This window comes from Convolutriloba macropyga, chromosome 15 (genome assembly GCF_964194025.1).
Source record: "Convolutriloba macropyga chromosome 15, txConMacr16.3, whole genome shotgun sequence".
Classification (NCBI taxonomy): Eukaryota; Metazoa; Xenacoelomorpha; order Acoela; family Convolutidae; genus Convolutriloba; species Convolutriloba macropyga.
In genome coordinates this window covers 38,193,722-38,218,975 of record NC_134482.1, presented here as the reverse complement: position 1 = coordinate 38,218,975, position 25,254 = coordinate 38,193,722, and the positions used below count along the sequence as shown (strand labels likewise).

Below are 25,254 nucleotides of genomic sequence, written 5' to 3'. Positions count from 1 at the left end.
TTATTCGCTCAACCGGCGGATAAGTTGAAAGCGTAGATAAACTACTTCAACAGTTTTTGGAAATTCAATGTCGACTATTAGGAGACTTTTTGGATGAAAATATTTGAGTTAATGTAGGCTAAAATTAGCATAATTTTTGATAAGATTGGTTTCTTTGCAATGTCAGATATTCTATCCTAACTCACGAGAACGACAATTATAAATGTTTGAATATTATAATAAGTCTTACTTTTTGTCAAGTAAGCTTTGAACAGGTCCTTTTCAAAAAAAAATGGGCAACAAAAACGGCCGTGTGATTTTTTTAGTTTTCTATCCCATAAAAATACAAGGTTGGCCAAAATTGCAAAGTTTTGCCAAAATTATTCAATTTTTTCATGGATTACTTCAGCTAAAATTGATCCATGAAGATCTCACCAAATTTAGATTTACGTTTTGAGGTTTTCCCCCTATTTTCCCATGCTATGATATGCCACTCATTTACACTATTGATCCAAGAAATGGTACTGGTCATCACTTGACTGGGACGTCTTGGACCTATTGATGACCCGTCGAGTCGATTTAATATTATGTTACATTATTTATATCATATGTATTGCAAACAAATGTCCATTCTATTCAGGAACAATTTATTATTTTATTGTGAGGCCCCGTCATTAATTAAGCCAAGAAAATCAACCAGTCTCAATTAATTCAAAATATACACAAAATTTGGTATTAAATTATTAATTTTCCTCTAAAGTTCTTTTATTCAACAGAACAGACAAATTGAGACCAGCGCAAGCAGATAGGTTCTTTGGGTGTCAAAATATTTGCCTTCTTAAAAGATCTTCTATGACATTTTTTCAGAACCGTTTTTGTTTTTCCTTAAAATCATGCTACAAATGCCATTGTTTTTGTCTCAAAAAATCAGTGCATTCAACGCGATTCTTTTTACGCGCATCAAACCTCTCCCGCTGAAGTTGTTTATGTTATACATTATTTAGTTGATGAACAGAGTAATCACCCTAATTCACTATAAAACACTAAAGAAGCTAAAAGTATGGACGTCGATAAAGCTACGACCAGTTTTTTGGACGTCTAACCAAATGGTCTTTTAAGTGGTCTTGTAAGAGTTCAAAGCTTATCTTGCAAGACCATTGCAGCAACCAAAAGCTTATCTTAGCAGATACTTCTTCTTTTATTTTGAGGGTTATGTTGGAAGATTCTTTCATATCCGACAATGATTCTTGGCTATATCGTTCAAAATCTTGCAAGATGTTGCGTAAGCTTACAAGACATCTCTAAAACACTTGCATAATATTTTCAAAACAGCCACCCGTAGCACACTAAGGCACTCTTGTCAAAAAATAACATTATTTGTAAAGAAGCTGCTGTTCTATCAGCTGCTAACTGCTCATTTCTTAAAGAAAAACTCCACAACAAAAAAGATGATTTGCTTTCTTTTTTCGTGAAATAGATTATGTTCTTCAAGGAAACTTAGAAGTTGTTTTACTTTCTTTAGAACTCATTTTTTATCTTCATTTTGTTTGTTTGCACCCCACATCATTTTAACATCCTAAACGATCGCTGCGTACCCAATTTCTACATTTTATATTTGTTCAGGTATTTCTCGCGATGTCATTAAAGACGTTTCATAACATATTTCAGAACAAACAAAATTTCTGTTTCAATCGCCTTTTTGAATACAACTCCAACAAAAAAAACTTCTCCGGATTTGGATGGATTTGAAAAAATGGCATTTCTTCTTCCTTTGTGCAAAACAAGTAGATAATCTCACAACTGCGTAAAAGCTATGAAACACAAACTTGGCCGCAAAAATCTGTTCTTTACCCTTTGATAGGCAAACATGAAATTCAGCTTTATGAACGACATTTTGTTGTAGATGGTTGAATGCCGTAAAGATGGGTGATGAAAATCTCTGAAACTGTTGGGATTTTTTTTATGCCGGTTTGCTACAAATTATGCCGGGTTGCTACAAATCACACAATACGGGATCTCTTAATATTTAACTGTCGAACCTGACAAACGATAAAACCAATCCAAAGCACAGATATCTGTCTAAGACCTATTTGTGCTATAAATCTCATTTTAAAAAAGGATTGGGATCTAAGAGTGTTAATTATTAAAAGAATGAATATAAATTCATTAGCTTACTGATTACAAGAAGAATCGTATTCAGCTGCTTTGGAATACCTTTATAAGAGTAATACTTTTATACTGCGCGGTGAATATTCGGCGAGAGTTGTCTGCTTGAAGTAATTGCCCCCTTATGATTAGCTCTCTAATTTGAAATAGAGGAGATGAGCCCTTTAAAATCAGAAATGAAGAAAAGGCTGTTGTATGCAGCCGTGGTTTGGAACAATAGTCAATCTCATTCCGCTTCTTTCTTTGATATTTTCATTGACGATTTGGGACGATAGGATTGGAAAATCACGCACACGTTAGTAGTGAAAATGTTTATTAATTTCGCTACTGAACGCGAAATTAAGAAAACGAAATTCGCTTATCTCAAAGAACTGATATTGTTTTTCTTTTTTTAAAAGAAAAAACGCGAGCCTTTTAGCCTGTTTCATCAACGAGTATTTGCCAGATTTCTTCTAATTCTGTTCTTTAAAACCAGAGAACCCTGAAATTTGTAGGTGAAATTATTCTTCTGATCCAGCTGCTTTGCTCCTTTTAGTTACCCTCAGTTGCAAAAGTCTATTTAAGAGCCGAGAATTGGAGCAGTTTTTCGGCGCCTACGTTAATATGGTTTTTGTCCAAGTTTAGAAGGCGTCCTGGATAATCCAGGCCTAGATTTGGACTCGTTTAATAGAAAGTATATAAAAGCTCATATGTAAAAAATTTTGTTATACTAAGCGTAAACGTAATTCTCATGCGGTCGCAAGAGAGAGAGAGAGAGAGAGAGAGAGAGAGAGAGAGAGAGAGAGAGGAAGAAACAATAAAGTGTTAGTGGGATGTCTCTGTGAGAAGAACCCTGATGGTAATATTTTGTAGGTGAATCTATTGTTCTGATCCATCTGCCTTGCTCTCACTATTTTCCCTCGGTTGCAAAAGTCAGTTTGAGCAATTTTTGCGGCGCCTACGGAAATGTAGTTCTTGTTCTAGTTTAAGATTCTGGATAATGCAGTCCTATGTTTGGGCTTAAAATGTTTATTCAAAAGAGTTTCAACGCTCAGACGTTAATATATTGTTGGCCTAAGTTCCCATTAATTTGTTTGTTGGGTGGTAATGTAGTTGCTATTTACGCTTTAGAATACGTAGTCGATGTGCCAGGTTAGTTATTCGTTCATATTTGGCAGCTCTAAAACTACAATAACTTTTTGATGGAGCGCAATTAGATTTCTGGAGACCTAAAAATTGTCAAATTCTAGGGCATAAATGGTAACTTTCTTCTTCTGTAGATTGCACTGCGTACGATTGTTTTCAACAAAAAAAACATTTCATTTTGATATTTACTTGTAGCAATTTGTCAAAATGTAAAATTATAGCAATTCTTTTTATTCGCCAATTTTTTTATAACTACAATTAGTTGAGCGAGGTACTGTGTGGTCGTATGACCCTGGACTTTTCCAGTTTTGAATAAATTTGTTCGATATGCATCATAAAGGAACCTGTCAGCATTTTAATGTTTTCATTGGCGTATTCCAGTTCATCAAATGTTTTGAAAAAAAGTCGATGTGCAAAAACAAAAAAATAAGTGTCTTCCGTTTTTACAGTTTATAGCATATTTTCAACAAAATGCGTTTATACTCAATTGTTAAGACGTTTGTCGCAACTTCCACTCCACAAACAATTGGGCTGAAGTTTTCCATAAACATGACTGGTTATTTTCAAAATCCAAATACCAGCCTCACACATGTTGGTTATGCAACAAAACAATAACCATTTTTTCGCCATATTACAGTTTTCGAAATGTTTTTCCTTGATTTTGAGATTTCGTCGTCGAAGAAAATGCTATTGCGTTCTCTCTCTAAATTGATCATTTTTTTTGTAAGCTAAAAAATCTTAAAAAACTTAGGGAACGTCACTTTCGAGGTATTTGTTGTCTCACCCAACGTCCCAAATTAGCACTGACCTTCAAAAATTACATTTCACTAATTAATTTTGTTTTTTTTTTGCTGATTTTTGTACGTTGATTATATTTGATGCTCTTAAACTGATTTTTATGCTCTGAAGCTGTTTTTGAAGCTGTCTTATCTTGAAGCGGGTATTTTAGCGAAATTGAGAAAACAGATCATTTCGGTGGTTGAACTCACTTGTACTGTTTGATGTTTAAAATATGTCAAACACATTAGCATAAATCGCATTTTTTTTCTTTAGTGGACTGCACAACGTGCAGTTGTTTTCAACCATGAATCCTTCTATGTTGAAATTAAGTTGTACAATTTTGTCAAAATGGAGCTTTATAACTATTCAATTTGCTGACAATTTTTAAATTTTCTACAGGACTTGTGGTTTTATTAAATTTCAAGCAATCTGAAATTTCCAACTATTTCTCCATTCTCAATTTAACACTTAGTTTCAATCTTATTGTAATCATAATTAGTTGAAGAAAGTAACCTGTAATTGTATGATCTTGAGTTTTTACTGTTTTGAATTAAATTTTTGAGTTAAATAATTAAAAAAACTATCAAGAGTTGTATGTTTTTGACGCAATTTTATGCATCTATTTTTTGGAAGCCAATCTATTTTAAGTTTCGTATATTTTCTTTTAATTTTAATCTTTTAGCCTGAAGTCAGGATATTGATTTTAATCATCAATTGCTCAGAAGTCTGACACGACTAAACGCGGCGTCATTTCGATAAAATATCTTTGGCTGAACCTTTTCATAAACTTGACCATTTTCTTTTAAAATTCCTCATAACGATTTCACAAACACATGAAGAAACCCAAATATTAAAATCTTTCGCTATAATTCAGATAAATTTCTAGGAGTAATTGCTTCCGATGATTTTTTGAACTTATTTCTCTTTGATATGCCTATATATTTTCAAGACTTGGCTATTTCTTTTTTCAATCGAAACATAAAAAAGTTGATCATTCCACAAATTAGCGAAAGTTGGAGACGTGCACTAAAGCATTCCTAGGACAAAAGTTTTTTGTTTCCTCAAAATTTTTCGTATCTGTTTGCTAAGCGTTATTAATTTTTGTTGTGGCTGAGCTTACTAATTTATCATCCAAAGTCAATTGCGCTTCTAGGCCATTTCAGGCATTAAAGCTAGAATAGCAGGAAGAGCGAAATTCAAAGCTACATTCTATCGAAGCCATACGGATTTGTTCATTTTGATCAACATTTATACTTAGCAACTATTATTAGTACTCAATCGTCATACATGAAATTAAAATGAAACCCAAACTCGAACTACGCTATTATTGCTACGTATTCAAGTGTTCAAAATCAGATGAATTTAGCTCAAACGGAGCAAGAGACCCAACTTGGTAAGCCATATTCGATGAAGTTTGCGATTTTCATACCAATTCAGAGAGTGCAGGGCACCGTATACGGCATCCCGAACCCCGAACTCAGTGTATTCATAGAATCTTAGGACATAGTGCTCTACAACTAATCTGAGATGCAATTTTGACATATACAGCAGTATAAATAGAGCTTGAAAAACTACCAAAAATCAGTTGAAGCTCGTTAATTTTGTCTCATTAAACTGACATACAGTGCGTATTGAAGCACATTTTCTTAAGCGGTAAATTACTTGTCCGCTTAAGATCGTGTCTTGTTTCTGTAGATCTTATTAGTGATTGTACAGTTTTGACTTTGGTTTGACTTGTGAAAAGAGAATTAACTTTAATGTTTTCAAAACTTTCTCTCTGAGAAACAAAGTTCCTAAATAAGAGTAACTTTATGCAAAGCACATATATGGCGGAAGATACAGTTCACAAAAGTTAAATGCAAAACACAATATCCGGACAGGTTTGAAACCGCTAAAACAAACTGGGGTGTGTAAAGTTTTCCTTGAGTTTTATAGGAGAGCAGCCGTTACATATGGTCCGCCGAACAAGACAGTGGAAGGCAAACTGCTGTCCAATCTGATGAAGAGAGTGCCGAAGGCACCCGTCACAGAGAATCAAACGAATCAACAGCGCAACACCAGTGAGGCAGAGCGATAGGTGCGAGTGCAATTCACAAAAGGCGTTGAAGAATTAACCTAACTAAAAATGAACAAGCAAAGCAAAAGCAAAAAGCAACCAGGCAATCCAATCACATCACGCAGAGAGGAGCTTCAGTCAACAGCTCAAAGGTACGACAAGACGTTTCAAAATTTAGTGGAAGAGGTTAACACTAAAAAGGGGATTGCCTACAAAATAATTGAAGATTCAGATCGACCCAACAAACTAAAGGCCCTCTACCAACAGACTGTTCACCTTCTAGGGGAAGAAATACCCAAGCAACTACAGCGTTGAAACAAGCTTGTGCCCTATCAAACTAATTTCGTTGAAGAACATTTGAAATAAGCCAGAAAGTGTCAACTAAGCAATTAATCTTTGGCTTGCATATATAAGCAAAGGCACGCAACCAGCAATGAATGCAGAGAAAAGCAACACAACTCAAACAGTGAACGACAGCACGAGTGACAAAAACTACCCAACGGACAACCCAATTGCTCAAACAGTGCAAAATGGAGCAACAGCAAGCAAACAAGATACGGAGAATGTTTCGGATCTTCAGCTAAGCAAATGAGAAGGGAAAGGATGGAGAAATTCGATATCGAGTTCAAAATCAAGATGTGACTGGAACAGGCACTGTTCGAGTGGAGGAGGCTAGAATTGGAAATGCAAATGAAGGAACTGGAAACCAAGCACCAACTAGTGGAAGAAGAGCGCGAGCTAGATTGCAAAGTGAAGAGAACAGCATTAGAGAACGATGATGCTCGTTCCCAATCAACTGGTTCTTGAGACAAATCACCCTTCAAATGGACCCCAAAGAAGAGAGATGTCTCAGACTGGGCCATCAGGATCGACAACCTTCTAACGCCAGAGCGATCAACAGCCCGCTTCAAAACAGTATTGCAGTGGATACACAGTTCCCATCGTAAACAACAAGTGTTTGTGGCCAATCGAGTGGCTGATATACTAGACACAACTGATGTTTAACAGTGGAAACTTGTGAGCGGTATCAATAACCCGGTGGACATTGGCACCAGAGCATCAAAGAACTTAAGAGAAGTGAGTGGCTCACAGGGCCGGCCTGGTTGAAGCAACCAGAGAGTGAGCGGCCGGAGCAAGTGACCACCAACTACTGGAGGAAGAGCGCGAGCTAGATTGCAAATTGAAGAGAACAGCATTAGAGAACGATGATGCTCGTTCCCAATCAACTGGTTCGTGAGACAAATCACCCTTCAACTGGACCCCAAAGAAGAGAGATGTCTCAGACTGGGCCATCAGGATCAACAACCTTCTAACGCCAGAGCCATCGACAGCCCGCTTCAAAAGAAACCCTAAAGTGAACAGGCAGAGTCACTTCTCACGATATCGCAGTTCACGAGACCGTTCCTCCAGTGTTGAAGACCGGGACGTTTTTCCCAGAATGAATCTACTACGATACAACAGTGGGTAAGCAAGAAGCAGGAGCCTTCCAAAGCTGAAGTCGAACAAGTTCGATGGAAACCCCCTCGAATGGCCGGAGTGGTCTCGTATGTTCATAGCAACAGTGGATCAACGACCAATACCAGACTCAGAGAAGATGAGCCATCTGAAGACTCTACTTACAGGCAAGGCAAGAGGAGCAATCTCTGGAATGCGCTATTCTGGACAAGTCTATGGTCTTGCATGGAGCATTTTGGAGAGGAAGTTTGGAAGGCCTCATGTGGTCATTGATGCACAACTGGAGAGTCTTCGCAAAGCAATTCAGTTAAAACCTCACAACTCAACAGGTCTGATCAGCTTCTCAGTTACTGTCTTGACCTTTGTGAATGTGCTCAAAGAGTGTTCTGCAGTCAAGCTCGACACTATATATGGCAGTAGATAAACTACCCCCAGTTCTCAAAGAGAAGTGGTGGTTCTATGTTGATGATAAAGATGAAGATTGGCCTGATCTGATTATGATTGACAAATCGCTATCAAGGATAGCATTCGTGCACGAAGGGTTTTCAGCTTTCAAGGGAGAGCGAAGAGAAGAAGACCGAAGAAGCACAAATAGAGACAAACGGTTCTCGAAAACATCGAACTTCAGCGCTAGTTCGAATGTGAATGAAACCAGGCAAATGCAAAGTGATCACTGCCCACTAGCTGATGGCACTCATAAAATACGGAACTGTCCACTATTCAGGGACATGAGTGTGAATGATCGCTACGCAGCAGTGAGGAAGCAACGCTTATGTTACGGATGTCTCGACAAAGGATATGCAATCAAAGATTGTAAAGTCAACGCGTGCAGTATCAAGAAAAGAATCACAACCGATTGCTACTCTCAGAAAACCAAATGAATGAGGGCTATCACGCAGTCAACGTAAGCCCATCAACAATCAACCACAGTAACGAAGTTACTAGTTTTCTTGAGATAGTTCTTGTCTCAATACAGAGCGGTAGCAACAGGCTGAACAGATATGCGTTCCTCGATAATGGATCAGTGGTTTCATTCATCGATCAAAGTGTGCAAGAAAAATTACGAGCCCACGGCACCGATGTGACGCTCTGCATAGCTGGTATACACGGAACAAAGGACCTGAAGACAGAAATGATTCCTCTCAAAATTAAGGGACTACATTCAAAGGTGCATTCAATCGAAGGGTTTGCACATCCGTCAATCTCGTTGGGGAACACAAACTACAGCTACAACAAGCTGAAGCAAAGCTTCAATCACTTGAGTGTTCTACCCCACGAAGGCTTCAACTTGATGGAAGTTGGCATCATCATTGGTCAAGATGCCTATAATATACCACGCCCATTGGACTACAAGATAGAAACCCGAAGTGAACCTTTCGCCGTTTTAACAGAGCTAGAATGGGTATTCAGTGGACCCATGATTGGCAAAGAAGACAAAATGTTTGTCATTTCGCCCTCACTGAAGATGTTAAAGTGGCTGAGAATATTCAAACCTGGTGGGACATAGAAACCTATGCTTCCCAAATCAACCTTGTCAGTCAGTCTAAGAAGGAATTGCGGGAACAGAAGATGCTAGAGAGTACGACAAAGTTCACAGGCGAGCGATACGAAGTGGTGGTGCTGTGGAGTGAACCAGAGCCAAACCTACCGAAGAACTACAACTCAGCCTTGGGTCAGCTTTACTCACTGGAGCGATGATTCCAAAGGGACCCAAACCTGAAGACTTTATATCAACAGTCCATAGATACAGATGTAGAGAAAGGATTCGTAAAGATATTCAACGAGTCCAAAGTGAAAGGCAACTTCGGGAAACAATGGTATTTGCCACAACATCCAGTGCTAAACCCGAATAAGCCCGGCAAAGTAAGACGTGTATGCAATGCCGCATCAAAATACAAAGAAGTTTGCCTAAATAAAACTTACTAGCAGGAATTGATTGGAACAATTTTCAGATTCCGTGAAGGACCACTAGCCCTGACAGCAGACATCGAATCAATGTTCCTAAAGGTGCAAGTTCCCGAACAGGATAGAGGTTGCTTGAGGTTCTTATGGCGTCCAAAAATAATTGAACTTGTTCAGATATACGAATATCAGCGTCATGTATTAGGAGCTTAGAGTTCTCCAATTTGTTTAAACTACGCTCTCAAGCGAGTGGGACTGCACAAGTAAGAAATGTATCCAATTGCAGCAAAGGCAATACAAAACAACTTCTTCATGAACGTTTTCATCAAATCAGTAGAAACCCCTGAAGAAGCAATTGAGGTCTTCAATCAACAACATCCTCTTCTCTCACATGGATTTGAACTGAAGAAGTGCATAAGCAACAATGATGCAGTCACCCAAGCAATCCCAGAAGACTTGAAATCAGTCAGCAACACGAAGCAAGTCGAAGTGGAACCCAAGACGGAGTGAACTTAACTACTAGGGCTACAATGGACTGTTACTGATGACAGCCTTCAAGTGTACAGAGGTACGAACAAGGAAGTTGAAACACCTATAACTCAGAGAAAAATTCTATCATTGGTATCTTCAGTATTCGACCCCATCGGATTGTTTGCTCCGTTCAGTGTTCACATAAGTCGACCACTGAAAAGCTTCTGGACTAAGAACGGACAACATTGAGACAGCGAAGTGGAGCCTGGCTAAGAATAGGATTTCCTCAGATGGAAACAACAACTTCCAATTGTAGCTGAAACAAGCATCGATAGAAAATACTTCAACAGAGAGAAGGACAGAACCGAAATTCATGTGTTTGCTGATGCATCTGAAGACACGATGTGTGCAGTGGCCTATCTAAGTTCACAACCAAAATAATGCTTAGTTGACTTAGCATTTGTCATTTGAAAGTGCAGAAAGGCATCGATGAGGCATCTTTGAATACCTAATTTGGAGTTGCAAGTGGCAGTCATGGCAGTGAAGTTGAAGAAACAGATAGTCAAGGAACATGAAATGAAGATAACTAGTTGCACTTTTTGGTCAGACTCAACTACAGTATTGCAGTGGATACACAGTTCCCATCGTAAATAACAAGTGTTTGTGGCCAATCGAGTGGCTGATATACTAGACACAACTGATGTTTAACAGTGGAAACTTGTGAGCGGTATCAATAACCCGGCGGACATTGGCACCAGAGCATCAAAGAACTTAAGAGAAGTGAGTGGCTCACAGGGCCGGCCTGGTTGAAGCAACCAGAGAGTGAGTGGCCGGAGCAAGTGAACCTAATAATTGCATCAGATGAGGAGAATATACCCTCATCACTTTTCATGATACAGTCTGAAGAGAAGAAAGCGGCAATTCATTGGGAACGTTTCAGTAATTTTAACAGACTAGTAAATACAGTGGCATACGTACAGCGAGAATTGAACAAATACAAAACAGCAACATTCGTAGGCAGCATTGAAGAAAGAGAAAAAGCAAAAGCAACAATCTTCAAGTTACTACAGCAAGAACAGTTTGTTGAAGAGATGAAATCTCTTAAAGCTGAAAAGATAATTCCAAAAGGCAGCAAAATTTTACAGTTCTCACCCTTTCTAGATGAAGAAGGATTTATTCGAGCCAATGGCAAAATAGGCAGAAGTAAATTGGACTTCAATGCAAAGCGTCCAATATTGTTACATCGGAAACGTCATGCGATTGATTGTTTTTACGAAATGAGCACAAAGACAATCAACACGAGGGCAGTGAGCTTGTAAGAAACATTGTTCAACAGAAGATGTGAATCATAGGAATACGGAACGTATCTAAGGCATACGCAGTGTATCCTAGATGTGAATCCTAGGCAAGTTCGACACAGATCGTTGTCTCAATGCAATTATGAGATTTATTGCACGAAGAGACAAACCAAGTACAATTATCAGTGACAACGGTATAAACTTTGTTGAAGCTGAAAGAGAGTTTGCAGAGTACGTTGCGGCATGGAACAAAGAAGGGATCGAAGAACGTCTCATTCAACGAGGAATCAGATGGATGTTCAACCTACCCGCAGCACCTCCCTCACTTTGGAGGAGTATGGGAACTACTGCTGAGAAGTTGCAAGAAAGCAATGCAAGCAGTGTTGGGGAACAGATCAGTCACCGAGAACGTTCTTTCAACAACGATGTGTATTGTTGAGCAGACATTGAATGCAACACCGTTGACTCCAGTCAGTTCAGACGTTAATAACTTAAAGGTATTGACCCCCAATAAATTTGTGCTTGGCAACAGGAACGTTTGCCTACCATGCGCAGAAGAATTTGTGGATCATCGAAAACTCTTTTGACAAACTCAAGGTTATGCAAATCTCATAGGGGACAGATTTCGTATGGGCGATCTAAGGCGAAAAAAACACTTAAAGAAGGCGATCTTGTTTGGTTGACCAAAGACAGCGATGAACGTGGATATTTTAAACTAGGTCGAGTTACGGAGACCATGGGTGGGTCTGACGTTGTGATTCGATCAGCGACAGTTCGAACAAACGATGGAGTGTACATGAGACCAGTGGTGAAGCACGCCCCAGTAATACCTGGAAAAGATGTTTTCGCGATGGAAATCGGGGCCGGCAATGTTGTGGATGAGCTTACTAATTTAACATCCAAAGTGAATAGCGCTTCAAGGCCATTTCAAATATTAAAGCTAGAATAGAATGAAGAGCAAAATTTATTGCTACATTCCATCGAAGCCATACGGACTTTTTATTTTTGTTCAACCTTTTTGTTTAGCAACTATTATTAGTACACAATCGTCATACAAGAAGTTAAACTGAAACCCAAACTCGAGCTACTCTCTTATTGCCACATATTCAAGTGTTCAAAGTCAGATGAATTTAGCTCAAACGGAGCAAGAAATACACAACTTGGTAAGCCGTATTTGATGAATTTTGCGATTTTTGTACCAATTCAGAGAGTGCAGGACCCCGTATACGGTATCCCGAACCCCGAACTCAATGTATTCATAGAACCTGACAACATAGTGATCTACAACCACTCTGAGATGCAATTTTGACATGTACGGCAGTATAAATAGAGCTTGAAAAACTGCCAAAAATCAGCTGAATTTCGTTAGTTTTGTCTCATTAAACTGACATACAGTGCGTATTGAAGCACATTTTCTTAAGCGGTAAATTACTTGTCCGCTTAAGATCGTGTCTTGTTTCTGTAGATCTTATTAGTGATTTTACAGTTTTAACTTTGCATTGAAAAGAGAGATAACTTGGATATTCTCGAAACTTTCTTTCCTAAGTAAGAGAAACTTTGTGCAAAGCACTTATATAGCGGATAATACAGTTCACAAAAGTTAACTGCAAAACACAATATCCGGATACATTTGAAACCGCTGAAAAGAACTGGGGGTGTAAAGCTTTCTTTGACTTTGATAGGAGAGCAGCAGTTACAATTTTACTTTGCCTATGTTTCAATTGCTGTGTATGAATAGATCTTTAGCTTTAGACAAGATAACTTCAAATGAGAGCATTTAATCCTACGTTTTAACAAAAATTTTCATCTTTTAACAACAAAGTAAGCCTTTTTTCTCCAAAATAATTATTAAAAAAATGTTTTTCACAATTCTGAAAAAAAACTCCAACCTAATTTGTTCCTAAAAACCTGAGTTTTTTCTGTCAAGTTAAAAAATCTGAATGTTCATAGATTATTTCTTTCTACAAGTTGTTTATTCCTCACATACATCGTGATATAGCACCAACTGAACAGAAGAATCAGCCATCAATCCAACAGCAATGAAAACACAACTGTAATTGTTAAACTTGAAATATTGTCTACGGTCGAAACTGGAAGTTTTTACAAGTTTAGTCTGAAATTTGGGGATTTTAACTTTAACAATTATCAGTGATAATTATGGAACTTTTTAAATTACAACTCACTGCAAAAAGTTGGTTTTTTAAACTTTATTGTTGCAAAAATTGCTTGAACGATGAATTGAAGCCAACAAAATCAATGCAAACAAATGATTGGAAAATTTACAACTGCTATATTCTATTATTCAGGTTATCAATATATTTAAGAAAGATATACGAGAATGGAATCCTATTTTTTTATTCACGTGTTTCAGTTGAAAAGATTGGTATAATATTCAATCTAGCTTGGAAGCATGAAATGAAATCAATGATTCAACATAATTTAAGAAGAATCGAGAGACTAAAGCAATAGCTAACTTATATTTCCAATTCCAACTTGAACTATTTGTATCTCTGATGATATATTGGCCCCTAAATACTTTGATTGCTAGGTCTCTAAAATCTGTAAATCCGTTTTTATTCAAGCATGATCATTATCAATTTCAGTTAAGTAATTTCGAAGGTACCTCGCAACCTCAAATGTTTCTTAAAATCACAAAACTGCATTAAAAGCGAATGAGTGTTCAATTTTTGAACTCAGTTAAAGATGGCGACAAGACAGATTGAACCAGTCAAGCGCTGCTCTTTTGTTTTTATTTGCTACCAATTTTCAATACTCCGATTGTAATAGCCAGTATCGTTTCCGCCAAATTTCTATCGCAGCCGCTATCCATGATTCGAGATAGCCACAATTCCACATCAACGCCGTCAGGGATAAGTTCAAGTTGAGTGATAAATCTGGTCACAAAGACAAAGCTGTTGGTATCGTTCCTGTTATTTGGTTTTATCATAAATCGGCACAAACTATCGTCCCGCACAATCTTTGCAAGGGCCGAGAAATGTCGCACGATGCGACCCAAAGGCAAAGCTACAGCTAAATGAAACATATCGCGGGTTAAATTTTACGTGTACTGAATCAACTTGAAAAGACCAACTTACAGAGTGCATGCAACAGTCAATTTGGAATGATCAGAAACTTGCAAGATTTTGCATAATCTTGCATGATTTGTGCCAGATTATTGCAAGATAACCATTTTTCTGCAAAAATCGTGTAATTTGATAATTTTTCTGTCAGAATCATGCATGACAAGCATTCATTCATTCTGCCAGAATCTTGCAATACAACAATTTTTCTACAAGAATCTTTCAAGATAACAATTTTTCTGCAAGGTTAATGCAAGATAACCATTTATTCTGCCACAATCTCATAAGACAATAATTTTTCTGGCTGAATCATTTAAGATTAGAATTAAACTAAAGTGAATGACCGCGGTAGCTTGTTTTTATCGCCAGAGTAAAAAAAGTCTTGAATAAAAAGAAAATTCGACTAAAAAATGCGAAGATAAAAAGTTTCTGTAGCAATTTTAATTTGATAGCTCGTTTTAACTCGAGAGCTGCTTTTATCAGAAGATAATGAAAACAGAAAGTACTCCTTTTTAGGCCGTAACAAAAACTATTACAATTTTAGGTAACCAAACGTTTTAAAAAGTTCATAACTCTACCCGAAAAAGTTACGTGTACTGAAAATTTGATCAACTCGATCCGGAAAGTTTACGTTCAATGAAAAAATTGCATTTACTGAAGCAACTTGCAAAGACCAACTCGCCGAGGGCATACGACAGTCATTTAAGATCTTTCAGAATATTGCAAGATTTGCACAATCTTGCAAGAATTCTGCCAGATTCTTGCAACACAGATAACCATTTTTCTGTGAGAATCTTGTAAGATGATCACTTTTTTGCCTATATTATGCACGACAAGCATTCTTTCTGCTGCCAGAATCTTGCAATATAGCAATTTTTCTAAAAGAATTTTGCAAGATGACACTTTTTCTGCAAGGTTAATGCAAGATGACCATTTATTCGTGCAGAATCCTACAAGACAACCATTTTATGTCGGGAATGTTCTGGATAAAATTTTTTTAAAACAGAATGTCCGTGGTAGCTTATTTCATCACCAGAGTAAAAAAGTCATGAATAAAATGAAAATTTGACTTGAAATAGTGGAGTCAAATATGACTTCCAGAACGAACTATTTGAAAGACTTTATTATTTCAATAAATAAAGACTGAAAATACTTTTCCCTGATTGGATAAAAAAGGGAATAATATCTTTTCCTTTTTTTATCCTTTAGATGTTTACCCATTTACCCCTCTTCTCAGAAGAGAAAATTATTTAGTCAGTACCAGTTAACCACCTGATATAATAATAAAGTATATTTCTCTCTCTCTACTCCGCTCTTGTTTTGTATTGAGATATACATTAGACTTTAGCATTGGGGCCCCTGCACTGTCTACTGAAGCTCAGATAGAAGAGTAACAGACTAGAGATATAGAACTTTAGTTAGTCAGGTAAGCCTTAAGAGTACACCTTATTCTTGAGACAACCATAAGACAGTTCCGGAAGTAGCCTAATAAAAGTAAGCTCAGAACACGTCTTATCTGGTGCGACCAGTGCTGAACTAAATTGGGTAAACAAACAGAAAAAACATCGAAAAGAAAACATAAGTATTTGTTGGTAAACATAACAAATAAAAAGAACATTAAAATGGCTTACAACTACAATGAACAAACATATACTAGCAATTTCTTAATACCATTTACAATTGCTAACGATTGTCCACAAGAGAATCGTGAAATTATCTACAGAATAAAAATAAACTTGAAAAACAATCTATTTAAAGAAACAAAACATATACAACAAATTAACATACATAGAAACCATCTAGTACATTACCTACCAGTAAAACTACTGGGTAGAGATCAACATAACAAACACTACGCATTTACACTAACAGATGAAAAAGGAGATAAAAAGATATTTTTTAATTTCCAATATGAAACATCACTATCGGATATGTTTAAAATATTCTTGAAAAGACATGAGGAATCACAAGATAAAACAAAATTGACAGCTATAACATCCACTACGTACGACATACTAAGGAATACAGCCGAATACCTGAACAAACATCGTCAACAAATACAGTCAGTGAACGACAAATTAAGATTCGATATAAAAAATTATAACAATTGGCTAACAAAAATAATTGAATTAAAATCAGACTTCAAAACAACAACATTAGATATAATAAAAATAGTATCTGAATTCACATTCCTATTTTGGTTAGATAACTTCGAACACAATAATGAAAAACGAGTCCAATTCGGAGAAACATTTCCAGAGGAAGTTAGTCATCTATGTGACGAACTACAAAACATTTGGAATAGCGAACATTTTTCAGAACATTTTGAAAGCACATTAAAAATATGCTCCGATAGCATAAACTTCATTGAAGGATTACAAAATCATATAAAAATCACGGATCAAACTCAAACAGGATCTTCTTCATTTAACTTATCAAGAAGCCTAACATCGACATCAACACCTAAAGACATTCAAATAAATAATAACTTACAAACAAAACAAAAATCAACACTAAAACCTGATAAACAATTAACATCGAATTTATTTGGAAATCAACAAAATATAGACGAAGATATAGATATCTCAGATTCCGAAGACAGGGAGATAAGATTTGAAACTAAATTACCACCATCAGTGAACCAAAATGCTCGACGGAAATATCCAATGAGAGATAATAGAAACAATACCTATATTAGTTCTCTAAATGACAACCAAGACTATCACGAACAATATTGGAGACAACAAACAATTACATGGAACTAAGAAACGAAATAACAGCTACAGTAACAAATCACACAAATAAACTAATAGATGATCTAGAAATGAAATATCAACAGATGAATAAAAGAATGGAAAAAAGACAAGAAGAAGCACTAGAAATGGTATTCAACAGACTAGATAAAACTCTAGATAACATAAATAGACAAACAAACTTCAGAACAGAAAAAGAACAATTATTCAATAACAGAAACATAGACAATATTGCGAACGAAAATATACAAATAATAATAGACAATACAATCGACAACATGAAAATCGGAATAGAAGAACCAATTCTATCACAACAGAAGAAAGAGAAAAAACCGCAGCAGAACCTCCTCTACCTTTTTATAAACAATTAACATCAATGAGCATAAACGAAGAACCTCAAATAGAACAAAGCATTAGCAGTGGTTCAGTACCAACAACAATAAGACCTTTCGATGGTACAGACCCAGCTTACACTGTTGAAGAATACTTAAATAGTATAGTTGCAGCAATGATATTTAGCAGCGGAATAGAACCAGTAAACAAACCTGGACATCATCAATGGAAAGTAAAAAGAGCAGCCTTAATATTACATACACTACAAGGACCTGCACAAAAATGGTATTCAACACTTCCAAGCGAAACAAAATTAGATTGGGAAACATTCTGCAAAGAGTTCTCAGATATGTTCGATTCTGAAAAATCAAAACAACAAGCAAAAATAATATTACAACAACTACAAAAGCATCTGATCATTAGCACTGAGAATAGAAACTCTCGTGAAAACTGCATACTCATTATACACAGAAGATTACAGAAATAGTGTAATGAACCAAACATTTATTAGATGTCTAGATAACGAACTAAAAACAGCAGCATTAAAAAAGCATGCGAATCATAAGCAAACGCCGAGAGAACCGGAAATGCCATTCAAAGCATTGGTAGAAAAAATAGACCAGATGGATCTAACAAGAACTATAACAAATAGTCACAAACGACTATATGAGGTTTATCAGAGCACGAGTAATATAAATGATGACCTAAAACAAATGAACATAGCCTGTAACAATATCAATGAACTTAACCAAAACGATCTAGAACAATTTGAAGGAACAATATGTAATGTCCCTAACGGAATTAATAATACATATGACAAAAAGAATTTCAAAGGAAGACCAAAATTTGCATTGTTTTGTAGCTATAGCAGCTCACACGGACATAATAAAGGTAGATGCTTCAAAAGACCACGCCGAGAAAGCATAGCACGACCAAAAGAAGGATCATTTTATGGTCACATGAGAAATAATCAAAACTTACCAAACAGAAAGATTGATTCAAATAATATTAACGGAAGACAATTTTTGCCAACGTCACCGATATATAACAATTCACGAAGTCGAACCCCATACAGATCACAATCAAGAAACAATTATAGTAACAACGTAAATCCTGGAGATAATAGGAATTATCAAGGATATCGAAAAGCACATAATTACAATAACAGAAGTACAAGTTATAATAGAAACAATTACAGTAGAAGCAGAGGAAACAGCGATAATAGAAATAACAATCATAACAGATACAATAGTAGATCAAGCTCAAGATATACAGATAGAAACAACTCAAGACAACAATCACCATATAACAGAAATAATAACTACAATAACAATAACAGACAAAGATATAACAGCAGAGATTCAAACAGAAATAATAGATTCAGACAACGTTCAAGTAGTAACTACCCAAATAACAATAACAGAAACTACCCAAATAACAATAACAGAGACGACAGGAGATATTCATCACAAAGAGAACAAAATCAAAGAAATTACTCTACAGAACGACGAAATGAAGGAAACAAATATAATAATAATAACAACAAAAACAGAATAAATAGCATTAAGTCAGAAAAACAAAACGATGACCCACCAGGAATTGACGAATACGAATACACATCAGAGTCATCAGACGAAGATCAAGAGATACTAGATAAATTCTATAACGCAAACGAAGATACATGCAATACATTAATAAATACATTAGAGAGTAATCCTACATGGATATTACCGACGTATCAATGTAATAAATTCGAACAAGACTTCACTAAACAAAAACCAATTTTAGAAATTGATTTTCTACTGGATTCAGGAGCAACATTAAATTTACGCAATGAAGATACTTGGAATGAGATAAAATATAATAACCCAGAAAAACAATTGGAAAAGCAAACAAAACATTAACTGCAGCGAACAACACTACAATAGAAACATACGGAACAGCCAAATTACCTCTCACACCAGATAGAATCTCAAACAACAGAAATAAACCTCAAAACAATTTTTACAATCATTTCTATGTAACTCAATGCAATCATAACATTCTAGGCACCCCATTTTTCAAAGAATATATCGAAACGGTAAATGTAAATACAAACAGACTAACATTAAATACAAATACAATCCTAGATAATGACATTATATTCTATATGAACAGTACAAAAGGTTACCCGTATTACTCTCGATTATACCCAATATTTAACAGAGAAACAATTTATATCGAACAGAACCAAAATAAAAGCATAACATTTCCAATCCCTATATTTAAACAAATGAAAAAATCAAATGAAAAAACAATTCATAAATCACATTTTTATTTTGAACCGATAAACAAATATCACAACATATCTTTTACAGATATAAAAGATTTCACAGCAGATGAAGAGTACTTCATAGACATTTTACTAGTTAACAAAAATAGACATAGAATAACCATAAATACAGGCTTAATTGGTTTCATGAATAGAAATATTACATTTCAAAAACAAGATAACGAAATATATCAAACAAACTCAATTGACTAATTCACAGCATTGTATCAACTAACATACGAAAGTGAATACGATATTAATGAAATACTAAACATACAAGAAAGCGAAACAATCGAACAAGTAGCAACATTTGAAAGAAAATCAAACTTTAAATGCAAATTTAATATTAACAAATATTCAGAACAAGAAAAAGAATTCATACAAATGTTTGATTTTCAACATTCATACTTAACACAAGAAGAGTTTGAAAAAGTAGTAACAATCATATTACAATACAAACAAGTATATGCAACAACAAAATTTGATGTCGGAAAAACAAAAGTAAAATTGAACCTACCGATGAAAAAAGATGCAATTTTCAAAAAACAACGAATAAGCAAAGTACCGATACACCTTCGAGAAAGAATACAAAAACTATTAGAAATATAAAAAAAATACGACATCATCGCATCTGTTAACAAAGAACAACTATCAACAGGGAACACATTCCAAATAATATTACGAAAAGGCGAATCTCTAAAAATCGTGCTAGATGCAAGATACTTGAACAGCATGATAGATGAATCCAAATGTAACTGGCCAATCGAACCAGTTGATGTAGCCCTAACAAGAATTAATGGAACAATATTCACAACAGCAGATTTAAATAGTGCATATAACCAAATACCACTAGACAAAGATACAATGCGATATACAAATTTTACAATCCGTAATGAACAATACTGTTTTAAACGCTTATTCTACGGAATATCAATCGGACCAGCAGCATTTGCATCAATATTAACACACTTTCTATATCCTTTAATTAGAAAAGGAACAGTCATCACATACGTAGATGACATTTTTATCCAAACAAATTCATATGAACAAATGTTCGAAACATTGATAGAATATCACAAAATACTGCTAAACGAAAACCTCAAAGCAGCACCCGACAAAACATATTTTATGTTAAAGAAAGTAAAATTCTTAGGACATATAATTGAAGATAAAAAAGTGAAGCCACTTACATCACGGATTGATGGATTCCAAAAACTGGAACCACCAACGAGTATGAAAGCTTTACAACGATACTTGGGAATAATAAATTTTCTAGCGAAATACGTATATGGTATGCAACCAATACTACAACCATTATATAATCTCTTACCCAAAGAGAATGACTTTAAATGGACAAAAGAACATCAAACAATCTTTGAACAAATGAAAAGAACAATAACATATAAACTCGAATTAACTATGCCAGACACTAAAAAACCATTTTACATCATAACAGATGCATCCAACACAGGCATTGGAGCAGCATTATTACAACAGCATCCAACTGAAAAGAAGATGGAATTAATATCAGCAAACTCTAGACTTTTCACACCAATTGAAATGCGATTATCTACATTAATTAGAGAATGCTCAGCGATCATATTCGCCCTAACGGAGTATGAATTCCTACTAACAGGTTCAAATCATCCAGTTATTCTATTTACAGACCACAAACCAATAATCTATCTATTTACGCAAAAGAATAAACCGAATCACAGAGTTTACAGATTTCAACTTATACTAATGAATTTTCCAAATTTACACATTATTTGGACAGAAGGAAAAAACCTAGCACTACCCGATCTTCTTAGCAGAACAATAGATGAAGAACATTTTACTAAAACACGAGATATTACAGTAGAAATACCGGAAAACATAAAATTCTTTTTCGCAAAAACACCATTTGCAAATATCCTAGAATGTAAATACAGCATATGTAATAACACAGATGAAGACAATAAAGAAAAAACACACTATCCAGTTTCAGCTAACATACATAATAACTAATTTGAAATCAACATTGATAAGAAGGAATATCACCCAAATTCATACGAAAAGTATAACACAGAGTCAAAAACGAACTTAATACCAAAATACAAACCGAAAACAAAAAATTGGCAGTCACCAATTGTAGAAAAAGACGATTTGATTATTGAGAAAAACCAAAAAAGTCCATACACTGTTCACCATGACGATGAATACCTTAGACTAATTAACACTGTTAAACAAGAACATAACTACGATAACACAAAAATAACAGACGTTTTCTATGATGAAAAAACGAAAATCACAGAAGACCTCATTAGAGAAACACAAATCATAGACCCAGTACTTCATAAAAATCACAAGTGGAAAAAACATAACAATAAACCACATTCAGTAACAATGGACATACGCGGAAACAAAGGACTTTTCGCATACTATAGAAAGTTTAAATCAATCGTAATTGACGAAAAAACTGGAATAATTAAAATCATTATTAGAATTCACAAAAGCACAATCCAAAGAATATGCTTACCGTTAACATTACTACTATGTGTTTTTAATGAAAACCATTGCACAGACACAGTTGGTCATACAGGACTTGAAAAAACAAAAAGGAACATAATGGAGAAATATTGTTTTCCAAATTTAACAACCTGGATAAAAATCCTAATAGCAGATTGCATACAATGCCAAACAAACAAAGTATTGGCAAACACAAAAACGAAAAGTAAAAAAGAACAATTAGCACCAACAAAATCATATTTTAATGAAATGATAATGATAGATACAAAAGGACCCATCCAGCCATCATCCGAAGAGAACAATTTTATCTTTGTAATAGTAGATGCATTTTCACACTATGTAACAATTATGTGTGCACCCAAAAATAATGCACATTATGCATTTACGGCATTATTTGAACATTGGTTTATGAAATTTGGATTACCAGAAGAAATTCGTTCCGATAACGGATCAGAATACATTAATACAGAATTAACACATTTATGTAACTATTTTGAAATCAAGATTAAACCAAGTACAACATATGCACCTTGGACAAACGGATTAGTAGAAGGGACAAACAGAATAATCGGACAATTTATCAGAACATTATTAGACGAGAAATATTACAATTGGTTAAGGAAAGCAAAGTTCATTCCATATGCATACAATACTCAATACCAAACACGATTAGATATGTCACCATATGAAGTCGTTTTCAACCAAAAGCCAAGAAAACCAACAAAAATAAAACTTGGAACAACAACAGACGAAATGGGAAATTGCAACCCAACGGAAAAAAGTGCATGCAACACACAACCAGCACATACTCATTTGGAAAAACAGTTCAGCCATCCAAAAATAGCAAAGTTACAAAAAGGAACATTTGCTAAATGGTTCCTTGATAAACAAAAACACTACAATGATACATATCGTACAATTACAAAAATACTTCAAAACCGCAAAAAGTTGACAGATGAGATAAATCTACGATTTCGCACAGCTAAACCACTTGAGAAAAATACTTTTGTATTTGTAACTAATCATCAACAAATTGACGGCGTATCTAATAAATTACTACCACTAAAAACAGGACCATACCTTATCATATATAAACCTACAGAAACAACATGCATATTGAAAAATAACAATAAAGAATATATAACAATACACAGAAATCATATCGTACCATATTATCCAAAAGAAAAACATATTAAACTAGAATTACAAAACTATTTACTTACGAACGAAATTCCAATATTAAAACAACCTACTATACAAACATCACATAAAAAACATATAGCACAAAATGACACTCAACAGACCCATAGTTACAATCTTCGTAAGAGGAAAATATTATTAACACACTAAACGAAAAGAAATATAATACATAATAATAATAATAATTAACTATAATAATAATAATAATAATAATAATAATAATAATAATAATAATAATAATAATAATAATAATAATTATAATAATAATAATATTAATAATAATAATAATAATAATAATAATAATAATAATAATAATAATAATAATAATAATAATAATAATAATAATAATAATAATAATAATAATAATAATAATAATAATAATAATAATAATAATAATAATAATAGTAATAATAATAATAATAATAATAATAATAATAATAATAATAATAATAATAATAATAATAATAATAATAATAATAATAATAATCAATTTCACACTGACAAATTAACAATCCGTACTAAAATAAATAACCCATATTAATACAACGCTATTCAATGTATTTATAACGGCCAACATTAACGGATTCACACACAGACGGACCGTAAATTAACTCACTATAGACTGGAGTCTCAACTTTTATACTCGCACTCTAATACTGTCACCACTAGTAAATATCATATTACACGCATACTCGTGAATCTCTAACATTATAAAATATTCATTTCATTTGATAGACTATACCAAAAGTCATTTTATGATAATCCGTGCATACAGCTACCATTAATAAATAAAACTACTAGATAAATTTCGTAACCGTTTAATGCTCCAATACTATCTAATATAATCAATTTTAAAAAAATTATCCTCGTAGAGTATTCGGAATACCCTCTACGAACTACGAAAAATCTATCACATTACAACAATAAATCTATCACTGTGTACACTCCGATGTACATCCCTATGTACATTCACTATGTTTACCGGCACACATACCTAACCCGAACCTTGTGTGCAGAATTAAAAATATTAGAAACAAAACGATAAATATATCTAAATTAATACAGAACATACTACAAAAAGACATGAAATGAGTTAAAAACAAATAGTACTAAAAGGTGCTATTAACCACCTAACCACTAACCAACTATAGCACAGATTATACCCCGAGGTATATATACATAATCATAATTTTCGGACAAGTTATAAACCCCGATTATAAAATTTCACGAATTTCACAAATATCTTTGGGAACAATCATTACCAAATATTCTAACACCTTTTAGTGAAAACTTCATCTAAATTAACAAAATATAAAAACATAAAGGCGATCAAACTGTTTTATAAGTTTACACGTACATTATCTGACATCTTCTGAGATACATCCTCTGACAAACCATCAAATAGTAAACGTTCACTCAGACACACAGCCGCTATTGCCATTGATAATCATTTTCGTGGATAACCATTGTCATCGACAACCATTGTCATCAATAAAAACAAATAACAGGGATTCAAACAACAAATAATAAATTAAACATATCCATACAGGATATTCTAACACAAATCGGTTTTGATAGTAGCCCTTGAAACCTAATTTTTCATATAAACAAATTTTTCATATAAACAAATATTTCTCATATAAACAAATATTCAAAAACAAAAAATTCAGAACACAAATGGTATATTTTATTTGATGTTCACAAGCTTAGAACTGGAATAGACTTTTCGAAATAATTGATATTAACGGTAAATAATAAACAAACAACAAATATTCAAATAACAAGTAATCAGAGAACAAGTAGTCAAATCCTTTCTATCAGGATTGAGGATCTATCC

The 25,254-nt window shown here is 34.5% G+C and overlaps 3 protein-coding genes across 3 annotated transcripts in view; 1 reads left to right on the top strand and 2 right to left on the bottom strand.

The window, feature by feature from the left end:
- The window catches only part of LOC142354179 (chymotrypsin-like), an 8,980-nt gene extending 8,004 nt beyond the window's left edge, over positions 1-976 (bottom strand). Inside the window, exon 1 of the mRNA XM_075406438.1 lies at positions 946-976. Coding sequence (XP_075262553.1) covers positions 946-976 — 31 coding nt within the window. The remainder of the gene's footprint in view (positions 1-945) is intronic.
- Positions 1-25,254, top strand: part of LOC142353939 (ras-related protein Rab-18-B-like) — a 476,381-nt gene that overhangs the window by 360,678 nt on the left and 90,449 nt on the right. The gene's annotated exons all lie outside the window — the stretch shown is intronic.
- The window catches only part of LOC142353890 (uncharacterized), a 37,950-nt gene continuing 25,865 nt past the window's right edge, over positions 13,170-25,254 (bottom strand). The window contains exon 3 of the mRNA XM_075406119.1: positions 13,170-14,262. Within this exon, the coding sequence (XP_075262234.1) occupies positions 13,982-14,262 (281 nt within the window). The 3' untranslated portion in view covers positions 13,170-13,981. The remainder of the gene's footprint in view (positions 14,263-25,254) is intronic.